The sequence below is a fragment of the Brachyhypopomus gauderio genome, chromosome 13 (assembly GCF_052324685.1).
Source record: "Brachyhypopomus gauderio isolate BG-103 chromosome 13, BGAUD_0.2, whole genome shotgun sequence".
Taxonomy (NCBI): domain Eukaryota; kingdom Metazoa; phylum Chordata; class Actinopteri; order Gymnotiformes; family Hypopomidae; genus Brachyhypopomus; species Brachyhypopomus gauderio.
Window position 1 is genome coordinate 11,370,410 of NC_135223.1, and position 11,928 is coordinate 11,382,337.

The 11,928-nt window shown below is 47.9% G+C and overlaps 1 protein-coding gene across 1 annotated transcript in view; it reads left to right on the top strand.

The window, feature by feature from the left end:
- The window catches only part of grin2db (glutamate receptor, ionotropic, N-methyl D-aspartate 2D, b), a 46,021-nt gene extending 43,216 nt beyond the window's left edge, over window positions 1-2,805 (top strand). Inside the window, 2 exon segments of the mRNA XM_076971381.1 lie at window positions 38-2,529; window positions 2,623-2,805. Coding sequence (XP_076827496.1) covers window positions 38-2,529; window positions 2,623-2,805 — 2,675 coding nt within the window.
- The last annotated feature ends 9,123 nt before the right edge of the window (window positions 2,806-11,928 follow it).

Sequence of the window (11,928 nt, forward strand, 5' to 3'; positions counted from 1 at the left end):
GGGGTGGGGAAGAAGGTGGGGGCGGGTACTGGTGGAGGGGGTCAGGGGAAGGGGGTGAAGTCTCTGGGGACTCCTCGGCTGCCCCCGAAAAGTCAGACCCCAGCCCCGCTGCCTCCTAACCCCCCACTGCAGCACCCCTCTCCCCCTCTCCCCTCATCCCTTTGGAGGAAGCGACGGCCCAAGAAGCCAAAGGAGCCCGGTGGGCCTCTGTACGAGAACATCTTGCCCCTGGGCCGGAGAGGAGGCGGCCGGGATGCTGGTCGCAGGCCCAGGCCATCTCCTCCTCTGCCCATCCCTGTACCGGTACCACTCTCGCCAACATACACGCCTACTACCCCCTCCCCCTCATTCCCCTACACCTCCACCTCATCCTCCACCTCAAGCACCAGCTCCTCCACCACATCCTCCGCCTCTTCCTCACGATCCTCCTCACCCTCATCTACCTCCACCACCTCGTCGCGCAGCACCAGGGACAGAGAGGGAGAAGAGGAGGAGGAGGAAGACCTGGACGAGCTGACCGAGGAGTCCAGTCTCTTGCAGGGACACAACCGGGGCCGGGAGCGCTCCATCCTGTCCCCGAGATCGCTCTCGCACGGCCCGCCGCCGCCCCCTGTGCCCCCACGCAAGCCCCGCGGCCCACGAGCGGAGCAGAGCCGAGAGAGGGAGGGCGGGCGGGAGAGAGAGAGAGGAGGCAGCCAGCTGTCCCAGCTCCAGGAGTGGTGGGCAGGCTGGGGCGAGAGGGAGAGGGAGCGTAGCGGGGGAGGCTCCGGAGAGGCGGAGCGCAAGCGGGAGCGCAAGCGGCGGAAAGAGCGGGAGAAGGAGAAGAAGAGGAAGAAGAAGAAGAGCAAGAAGCGGAAAAAGAGGGAAGAACGGGAGAGGGAGAGGGAACGCAAGCGGCGGAAGGTGAAGAAAAAGAAGAAGAAGACAGTGAAGACGAAGAAGAAGAAGAAAGCGCCGGCCGGCAAGCGCTCCGAGCCGGAGGAGGGCGACGTGGAGGCGGAGCGAGATGGCGAGGGTGACGGAGAGAGGGAAGGAGAGTACTCGTCTTTCTCCACCCAGTACCGTGGTGCGTTTGGAGACAAGGGAAGCCTCTCAGCTTGGGAAGGAGAGAGGGAGCGAGGGAGGAGAGACGGCGGGGAGGAGGTGGGCGATGAGCGCGATGAGGAGAGCGGAGGGGGGCGGAGCAGAGAAAGGCGGTCAAAGGGTGGGCAAAGTCGACACCGGGCGTCCAGTAAGCGGTACCCGAACCTCAATAAGCTGCCTGCCTCTGTCAAGTTCTGGGTCACCGGAGGGGGTACTGAAGCATCAGGAGGCTCACCCCCCTCCTCCCTGCACACACTCCTGCCATCAGGCAAGCGGCGGAGGAGCAGTGGAGCGGAGAGGGAGGCAGGGGGGAGGGTGGGGGAACGGCGACCGCTGCTCCTGCACTACGAGAGGGCGCACACGCGCGAGGGCCTGTCCTTCCACGAGTGGGACTCGGAGGACGAAGAGAATGATGATGAGGAGGAGGAGGAGGAGGAGCGAGACAGGGAGAGAGTGGACGGGAGAGCAAGGAGGGCAGGGGGCCGAGGGGCCGTGTCCGAATCAGAGAGGGATCGCATGCGGGTGGAGGAGAGCTATTCTGACGATGGCTCGTCAGGGGAATTTGGCCGTTTTGAGAGGTACTGGGAGGGAGGTGGAATGGGAGGGGCTAGCGGCATAGGAGGCGGAGGCTGGTTTTTCGGGACCTACCCTGCCCGAGAAAAAGGGGGGAGCGTCAACAGCCGAGATGATTCTGTTCTGGGCCGATCTGAAGGGTGGGTCGGGGGTGACTTTTGGGGTTCAGGCCCAGGCGTTGGCTGGGGCTCTGGTGGAGGTAGTGGGGGGCTTGGCTCACAGTGGCCTCCTCTTCCCACTTCACTCCCACCCCCTCGACGATACTGGTCAGTCGATAAGCTGTCCATGAAAGGTGAGAAACATGGTCGCAATGGGTCTAAGGGCAAAGGTCAGAGAGCTCGGAGCAGGGATCAAGACGCAGCCGCATGCTCGTATGCACAGTTCAGCCACGGCAGACGTCACGACCGTGGTAAGCGGGGCAGTGCCACCTCCCACAGCCAAGAGGAGCTCCTCCCCCACTGCCACAGCTTCAGTGGGGGCTCACGCCCCAAACTGCCCCCTAAACCCGACCCCATCAAGTCCGGAAGCCAATCCAACCTCAGCACTCAGCAGTCCCAACATTCAGAGTCAGTACCCAGCACCGCCCAGCCCTTACTGCCCTCCCTGCCTGCGACCTCCGCCCCTTCCTCACTCGCCATGTCCATGCCCGTCCCCCCTACCCCTTCCTCCGCATCGGTGTCCCCACCACCGGCGCTGTCACCCGGGGCAAACAAGGGCGCCTCCCAGTCGGCGACGGCCAGCGCCAAGCTCCAGTACCAGAGACTGCGCTCGGTTCCCCAGCCGCGGCGCTTCTACTCGCCCCACCTCCCCCTCAAAGCCAAGAGCCTGTGCTCGCGCCGTGGCTCCGCCCACTTCTCCAGCCTGGAGAGCGAGGTATGACACGGGGCTTCGCTGCTGCGCGTGTGTGTGAGCTCCACGGTGAGACGCAGCTGGAGCGTGACGCACGTGCCGCACCATCGCCACCAGGGCACCAACTGCGGCCGCTGGCACCACCGCAACGGAGGCGATGACGCCGCCGGGCAGGTGGAGGTCACCTCCCCCGGCGCGGAAACTCCGGCCGTCCTCCACCTCCGGTCGGAACTGAGTATTACGATGTCATCCGTAGTCCTGTCCTCCAACGAGAACACTGGATCCGGAATCTGTGAGTAATGATGTCATGTTTACACACGCACACACGCGCACGCTCCATCATTCAAGGAAAAGACTCTTTTTTTGGTCGACAGTCTTCAACGGGAGTTCACGGACTACGGAAACTGCTGAAGCTAAGGCTGCTTTTCGGTTTGTCAGTGGTTGACTTGTGATAAGCAAGCTATCGGTCAGCCTGTGGTCACCATCCCCTCATTGGCTGGGAAACAGCTCTGCTTCCCTCGTTGTTTTCTTTGGCACAGCGATGCAGTGACGTTCTTTCTGTTTGTATCCAACCCTCAAGGCCACATCAGAAAGAGATGTTTGAACTTTGACTTCATCACTTAAGATTCAAGTGTCTCTACTGCATATATTTTCTTTCTTTATATTTCAAAGGCGTCAGCCAATCAGATCTGATCAAGAGAAATTCCACCAATCTCATTGGAGCTTTTCCTGTCCAATTAGAACTCTGATGCCGTGGTGTTGTCAAACAGGGATGCTACTATGATCTAAGAAGACAGACTTCAACAGAAAAACAAAGGACAAAAACAAAAAACATGTAGCAATTTTTTGTTTCTGTACAAATTTCTTTTCTTATTCCAGGTTCCCAATACCGTTTTTTATTCTGTCTATTTATTGCTCTCACTGTGTTAGTATTTTAAAAGTAGAGTAAGCTAGCTGTGTCTGAAGTTAAATAGTAGAGCGCCAATCTTGGATGTCAAATAACACAGCTCGTGCAGATCTTTAGAGTGGACCCACGCCATTTGAGCTCTCCTGTTGGCTTAGAGTATTTAACACAAAAGCAATACGTAACTGTCCACCAGAGATGAGGATGGGTTGCAATATCTATAATTGGCACTAGATGGCTTCATAATATTGAAATTACTTAATAATACAGACTGGTGGGCCGCGTCTTCAAACTTAATTGTAACTGCATTCTTTCTTTAATTGTTGAATACTTTTGAAGGTATGAACGATTGGGTGACTCTTGTGGGTGCGTTTATAGCTTTCACCTCCTCTTGAAGCTGGTTATATGGCTGAAAGTGTTTCCAGTGCAAAGAGTATGCATTTAGAAAGCACAAAAGCTCTGGCTCACACCACTAAAGGTGTCGGCATCATCATCGACTGCGTCTTAAGGGCAAACAATAAAAGCGTCTTTATCCACCAAAGGAACGATACACACTCTAACACACACACACACACCCTACAGGTACGGAGCACACACACCAGGCCTTCAGTGCTTCTCCATACGTCTGCTTCATGAGGACATGATCAAAGCTTATTTGGCGTCAGGCACAGTTCATTCGACCTTGGAGTCGAACGTAGCTTTGACATGATGTAGCAAAAAGTAGACACTTTTAGACTTTGTAGCATTGTTTTTGAAGCTCATATCATTGGCAGTCACAAACACATAGGGATGCAGGGGACTTGCACATGACAGTCACAGATAAAGAGATTAGACCACCCTTTACTAGAGATGCCACTTTTTAATAGGATCTGTGATGTCTGTCTCTCTTTACAACCTATTGCTTTAATAAGGACTTTTTAAGAATGAGCTCATTATCATTTGCAGTGTGATTAATTACCTTTTGCCCCATTTTGGAGAGGGTGCACATAATCGCATCGGTAGGGGATGAACCTGCTCAGGTATTGAAGTGCAGATCGTGGAACTGAATGGCAAACGCAACCACCCAGCCCCTCACGGTCAGCATTCTGGGAAAGACAGGCATGTTAGCGGAAAGCTGGGTGGCACCAAGCTGGCGACATGGCTTCGGGGTGGGGTGGGGGGTGGGGGGCCGTGTGAGCGGGTGGGGGTGGAGGGGTGGGGTAACGGGGCCCACGGGACAGTTGAATAGGTCCAGTGTGGCGTGTGTTCACTTGATCTGTCCTTGAGTTAAAAGGCGCTAACATGGTACTCTGTGACTGCATGTACAGAACTGAATTTTTCCATGTAGCTTAATTTTGCTGAGAAAAAATATATCTCTATATACAGTATACTGTTTTTTGAGAATGTATCATGTTATGCTGTGAATTAACTTAGATATTTGATTGATCATTGTATTAAGTTCTCATTTGAATTCTATAATTTATCTATACAAAATATATATGTACAAATAAATATATACATATATATACAGACAGGTATATATATATATACTGAGTTAAGTTTGGTATAATTGGGGGAAGTGTTAGAAAAATAGTTTTAAATGTTTTAGCTTTGTAGCAATTCTAGACACTGGAAACATTTTTGAATTTTGATTCCTCCTATATGACTGTGAAAACATTAGTGCCTGTGAAGAAAAAAAAAGATAAGAACCGAGTCTGATATCAAGTCTAAACATCCATCCATCCATCTATCCATACATACATGTTTTCATTGATATTTTGATATTTGCAAGACTTTTTGCAAGATTTACAAGATTTGTTTCACTTTAATAAGCTTCTGTAACGCTGCCTAAACGAATGTTATTTTAATTTCCTCTCTTGACCAACTCCTCTCCATCTTTTTCTCTGTCCTTTCCATTCTTAGTTTGTCTGTCTGTCTGCCTCAGCATTTGTGGGCCTTTGAAGGTTTTCTCTTCAAAATTACTTCACTACTCAACTAATACTACCTAAACTACTACTGTTTGTTTTTATTCACTCGTTCAATGTTTGGGATTCATTCTCTACCTTTGTTTTGTTATTAAATGTTGCTGGTGTTTCGTAATACCCATAAATCCTTCTTTCTTCCAAATCTAAAACATTAACGTCTTTATACATGTACGTGCTTTTCTGTTCAAACTCATGGTCTGGTTCACTCCTAATCCTTCTGTTCTCTCACTTAGCAAAAAACAGAGACCAGTAGCTACTGTGTTCTTGCTCCTGTGGATTGATTATTAAAGATGATCAATTTGATTCTAATCAAAATGTAATGGATTAATGAATTGACAGTGTAACTGAGCAGGTACACATGATTGCCATGAGACTGTATTAAGAGTCTGGGCTGTACTGTACTCAATCTGCTGTTACTGGGTCAATGAGATGCATGATGGGTAATGTGTGTGTAGCACAGGTAATACTAAGATCCACTAACTAGCTTGTCCACTAGCTAGTTTGTCCAAAATTCCTCCCCAGCACAGGATATGGGTTATGTGATGTGTATAAGGGTAAACGATGCCATTCTATATAAATGAGAGTATTGTGTATGAATGCATTGATGATAGACGATAATTTGCTGGAAAAGTGGAAAAGAGCTATCTAATATATGTCATGTAGGCTGCTGCAGCTGTTGGGTGGCTGTGTGTGTGGGTGCTTGTATGTGTGTGTGTGTGTACACTGGTTTGTTATTTTTGGCTTATGCCCTGTTTTTGGGGATATCATGGAATACTGAATGACTATGTTATATAGATGTGTGTGTGTGTGTGTGTGTGTGTGTGTGTGTGTGTGTGTGTGTGTGTGTGTGTGTGTGTGTGTGTGTGTGTGTGTGTGTGTGTGTGTGTGTGTTGTGCATGTACGTAGGCATGAGTGCCTCCTCTCCTGTTGGTTGCAGGGTTTCATATCCCTCATGTCACCTGCAGTGACTAAGTGAGTGAGTGAGAGAGTGAGTGTGTGAGAGAGTGAGAGAGTGATGTAGACTGCGCTGTCCTGCCTGCAGCGTGCTGAGAGTGGCCTCGTGGTCAGACGTGTGCCCTACCAGTCCACTCGTAGGCTGCCTTGATCTGCAGCTCTGACCTTGAGTCAGTTTGAAATATTTGCATTTTCTCTGTTGGTCTGTTTGTGTGTGTGTGTGTGTGTGTGTGTGTGTGTGTGTGTGTGTGAGAGAGAGAGAGAGAGAGAGAGAGAGTGCGCGCGTGCATGTGTGTGTGTGTGCATGAATTTTTATGAGTGAGTCTGTATGCCTGCGGCACTGCCTGTATGCCTGTTGCTGGGAGAATGTTTCTTTCTATCTACACACACACACACACACACACACACACAGACACACACGTGCACACACACACACACCATGACCATCCCCTTCTCTCCCTCTCTCTCACTCTTTTGTGCTTTCTCTCTCTTGCTCTTTCTCTTTCTTTCTTTCTCTCTCTCAGATAAGCCCCTTCATAACTCTGTAAGACTAGTTTTTTCTACTTCTGAAATCTATTAAACCAGACTGTTAAATACATAAGGCCTAATAGCCCCCAGTATCACCAAAGCACCAACAAACAAGTGTACACACACACACAGTCATACACACAGAAATTCACAGAGCCTCCTGCAGGATGACTTTGGTTCTAGAGTACCACTAATCCTACAGGTTTTCTGAAATCTCTCTCTCTCTCTCTCTCTCTCTCTCTCTCTCTCTCTCTCTCTCTCTCAGTCTCTCTCTCTCAGGAGCCTAAAACCCTGACTAGCTCCAGGCTCTGTGAAGTGAGGTATTACTTGAAGGCCAGATGAGCGTCTGCTCTGCTCCTTCAGCTCAGAGCCAATCTGAATGCTGTCATTCTACAGGAAAGTGGCTTGGATCAGGGGCAACTCGAACGTAGCCAGCTCTTCCTGCGCGCAAGGCCGTTTTCCGTGTGGGGAAACGCAACATGCCAGCCACAGCTCGACCACCGCACCTGACAGTACTTTAATGGTTAGCATAGAATAGGTGGTAGCATGGGACCAGTGCCATGGGTTCTTGCGCTCGGAGTAACAGCCCAACGCTCGCTGCGTGAAACCAGGCGCCGCCCCGGCGGAAGCACTCTAATCCTAGCGCTCGCTAATCCATTCATAACGGCCTTCTGTCTAGAAACATGGGTGCTTGTTGGCAAGGTTTGCACTGCTCGTGAAATCTGGGATACTCTGGTGTTTGTGCAGGGTCCTCCGAGGCTCTTTGTTTCGCCTGTGTTATGCCTGTTACTCACAATTATATGATAGCATCTAATCACATCGAACATCAACTGGCCATCTAGTATTTTTTGTGTTTCACTCTATACAATGTTTTGTTTTCATGCAAAACTGATTGAATGGAATTTCAATTTTGTTTTGGTCTCACTGTTTTGAAAATTCTTTGTGGGTGAATTCCTGTAACTCGGCATTACAAAGCACTCAATCCATGGTGTGTGTGTATGTGTGTGTGTGTGTGTGTGTGTGTGTGTTGGAGAGAGAGAGACGACAAAATTATTTGAGATGCAAAGCCTTTGTACTGTACTGTACAGTCCAGACTGAATGTTGGGTGCTGACATCATGTCGTTGGGTTGGGACTGAAGGGGTCAGAATTGCTTCATAAAGATTCTCTTCTAAATGCCCTCCGACTGCGGACCTGCTTATTTTCCTGCTCGACTATGAGTGGTTCACATTTTGTGATGTTTCTTTTGACCTTTTATTTCCCATTTCCAAACCCCGCCTTCCTTAGTTACTGTTGCTAACTCGCTCAATCGTTCAGACTAGTACCTGTTCTGTTCGTGGCATAACAGAGGCTATTATGAGAAGCCATTTTGACATCTCACATTAAAACGGCCAAGCTGCCACATGTCTTTAACAGGTATCTTTAGCCTGCTCAACTACACCTACCAGAAAGTGACCACACTAGAACTCTGTGAGTGCTGAACTAGAGGTAACACAGGTAAAAAGCTGCTCAACAAGATGAATCTCAGGAAGACGTCTAGCTAGCATCACACTTCACACAAGATGTTAAAATTAGCATACTAAAGCCTGAGAACAGTGGTTAACATTTGGTTGCCAAACACAGCAGGCAGTTATACACTAAAACATCTGCTTGCTTTAGGCTAACATTACTAAAGTTACAAAGTTACTATTGCTACTATTAGCTGAGTCAATTATTAAAAGAAATTATGTTATATTAGATTAAATGAAATTGCCCTGGAGCGAAGAGGCCTGTATGCCTTTAGTAATGTGATATTCAGCTGGGAATATGGCCTACCAGGGCATGTCTCCAGATTTGTTTTGGGTTTTGGGAAAAGACACAAAAATATCCTTTCTGTCCTCTCTGGATATCTTATATCTTATGTCCTATGAGAAGGGACACTTTGGTTTAAATGTATTTAGACATACACAACTCTTGTTGTTGCTGCAGCACAAACAGTTGTTTGTTATGGAGCATAACAACAGTTGCCAAGGTGAGGCTGGTCATTAACATTTTAAGGGCAGGACTTTGTGAACAGTCAATTGTTCAGGGAGCCAAATTAGTTATTCAGGGAAAGAGGGACAAGCAGGCAGTCATTGCACTATGACCCCGAGGCCATTCTCCCTGCGCAAGGGCAACAATTTGTGTTCAGTAATGATGTCCGGGTCAGCTACCTGACCCGCTCACATCTCCGCCTGTCACATATGCACCGCCTCTGATCCCGTTTAAGTGAAGCAAAATCACCAGAAATCTCACCCATGTTTTGCTCTGGTGTTCCTGCTTTGCAAATCCTCCTTTGGCCACTGATAAAAACATGAAGTGCAAGTCACTATGCATAAGGCCTTAATAAAACAAGAACAGAATATATGGGTTAAATGGTATAACGGAGCACCTCTGGCACATTGAAGTCTATTCAAAGTGGGCGGTGTTAAGTTTTAAAAGAGCAGAGAGGCCACTTAAAACAGCACCATAAATGTTTAATGTCGATGTTGCCATCGCTTTAAAGGCACACTGCAGCTTAACAGATCACCGATTGACAAGCAAATTCTAATAATGGGGAGAAACAAATGACAGTTAGATGAGAAAGCCGAAGCTAGGAAGAGCTGCCGTCTGCTAGGTTCCTGCATTTGGAGTTCGGAAGAATGCCCGGTCTCGATGTCCAAAGAGGGATTCAACTTTGGGTAAGTCGAGTCCACAGCTGAGAAGAGAAGAGGGAGACGTGGAGATCTAACATGAGAGGCTCATGGATTGTGGGCGCGTGGAGAACGCATGACTTATGAAACGTAAAAGCAGAGGAAACGCAGATCAGCGCGTTTTGGGACCAGATGTCATGATCGGTGACAGAGGACGGCTGAAGCTGTCCTGCTGGTCCAGAGGAAGTGCTTCATGCACAAGAGGAAGTGCTTCATACACAAGAGGAAGTGTTTCATACACAAGAGCATGAAGTGTTCAAAAGACATATGACCAAAACAGTGATTAAATGAGTCCACTAGAAAAATGAAAACATAATCAATGGAAAAGATATTAGCATAGTCACCTTTCTGGGTTCTTATTTACCTCTTTCATTGCTTATGATGTATGTATACAGTCTTTAGGGCTTGTGATAGATCAGCACTTCGGAGGGCGATGGAAGTCATTGTGCTCCATAGGCAGGTTTACTAGCCAATAAGATTTATTCAGCTCTAACAATTCAGCTCTAACAAAAAATTACATTCCGATGCACATTAAATCTCCATTTCTGCTGGTCTGTCTTCCAATTTTTTTTACTTATTTATTTCATTTGCGCATGTGTGTGTGCATCCGTGTGTATGGAGTTTCAGTAAGTTTGTGTGTGTTGTGTGTCACTATGGGGGACAAAGTATATTCTGTTGAGTTCTGGTGACTTGGAGAGACGTTTCTTTAATTGGCTTCCCTCTCTATCTCGTCCCCCCCCCCTTCTCTCTCTCTATTTGATGTTTGATACTAAGGGGTCAGCACTAGCTTCGTCCTGTAGATGTGTACTTCCACACACACACATACACACCTCCATCGCCAGTGTGTCCTGCAATGCTGAAGCAATTCATTGATCTTTGTGATTTGTGTTTTCGCATGTGTTTTAATGCTTGTTCTTCTGTCTGTGGCACCAGGGAGTTCACGTTTCTGCAGTAACTCCGGCCGGCCGTACAGCCTTCACCATTGTTCTAACACGCTTAATGTAGCAAATACATCCCAGAAACAATATGACCTTTATGGTTCGTGTTCTATTGATGGTACACAGAATCACATTCAATTCATTGTGCACTTTTCTATTAGCATTAGGCTATGGGGCTGTAGCCACAAAAAGGTTTGAATTTTTCAAACTGGGACAAACTGGTCTGAGCCTTTTACCATTCCTTTATCTTCTCCTAGCCTTGATTTCTAAGTATGACTACCACGCGGTTGTTTGGCAACACCAGTCTAGAACCAGTCCTACTGTTTTGGGGGCGGTAGACCATGTTTTTATTATCCCTCATTTCCTCGACCAACCAGATAGCCACACCTCCTTCTGCTGTTCAGGCTTCTTCTGTGAGGTTCACCCCTCTTGCTTCCCCAGAGAATCATAGCATCTATGTATTCAGATATGTACAAAACCAAGACAAGACAAAATCAGAACCAATCCATCACAATGTACTGTAAAATAATCATTTATCACATCATTGCAATTGCTTATTATCTATATTATGACAGTCTGCATAGCATATGATGTTTACTATAAAGTACAATAGAATAATAGAGTATAAAGCCCCAGTTGAGCTGAGTTATGCCAGCGCTGTGGACAGCCAGTGACAGAGTCTCCTCCTACCACTGAGGGGACAGTATTCTCCCAGCACTGCAATAGTGGAAGTATGCAGAGAATATGCAGTTACTTTGTGGACCACTGTGTCGGCATCTCTTAGCGGGTTAGCTAGAACCATATTAGTATCATTGTCCTAAGTTCCTACGTTTAGGGGATTCAGTTTCGTAAGGTTTCTGTTATTGATGTTGTTGCTGTGTTTTCTTGTTTTTCTGCGAAAAGCTGATCTGAGATTATTCGCTATCAAAACTATTTGAAAGGATGCGATTCTGTCACAGTGCATTATGTGTCCAGGACAAAAGGTCACAAATGACCAGCCAGACTGAATATGCATGCGGTGTGCGATTCCCCATAATGAAGTGTACTTTGCAGTCAGGGAAAATAGATATCTTGATGCCTAAATGCCTTGATATCCTAGTTATTTTTCAATGTACCTCATATCTGGTTATTTTCCTACGTGCCTCATTTCTGGTTATCTTTCTATGTGCCGCATTTTAAACTGAAATGAAAGGCGGTGGGAATAGGTGATCTGGCTGCTGCTGGAGGAGGGTGGGTGCTGATGGAGGAGGGTGGTGCTGATGGAGGAAAGTGGTGCTGATGGAGGAGGGTGGGTGCTACTGGAGGAGGATGGTGCTGATGGAGGAGGGTGGTGCTGATGTAGGAAGGTGGTGCTGATGGAGGAAGGTGGTGCTGATGGAGGAGGGTTGGTGCTGCTGGAGGAGGATGGTGCTGATGGAGGAGGGTG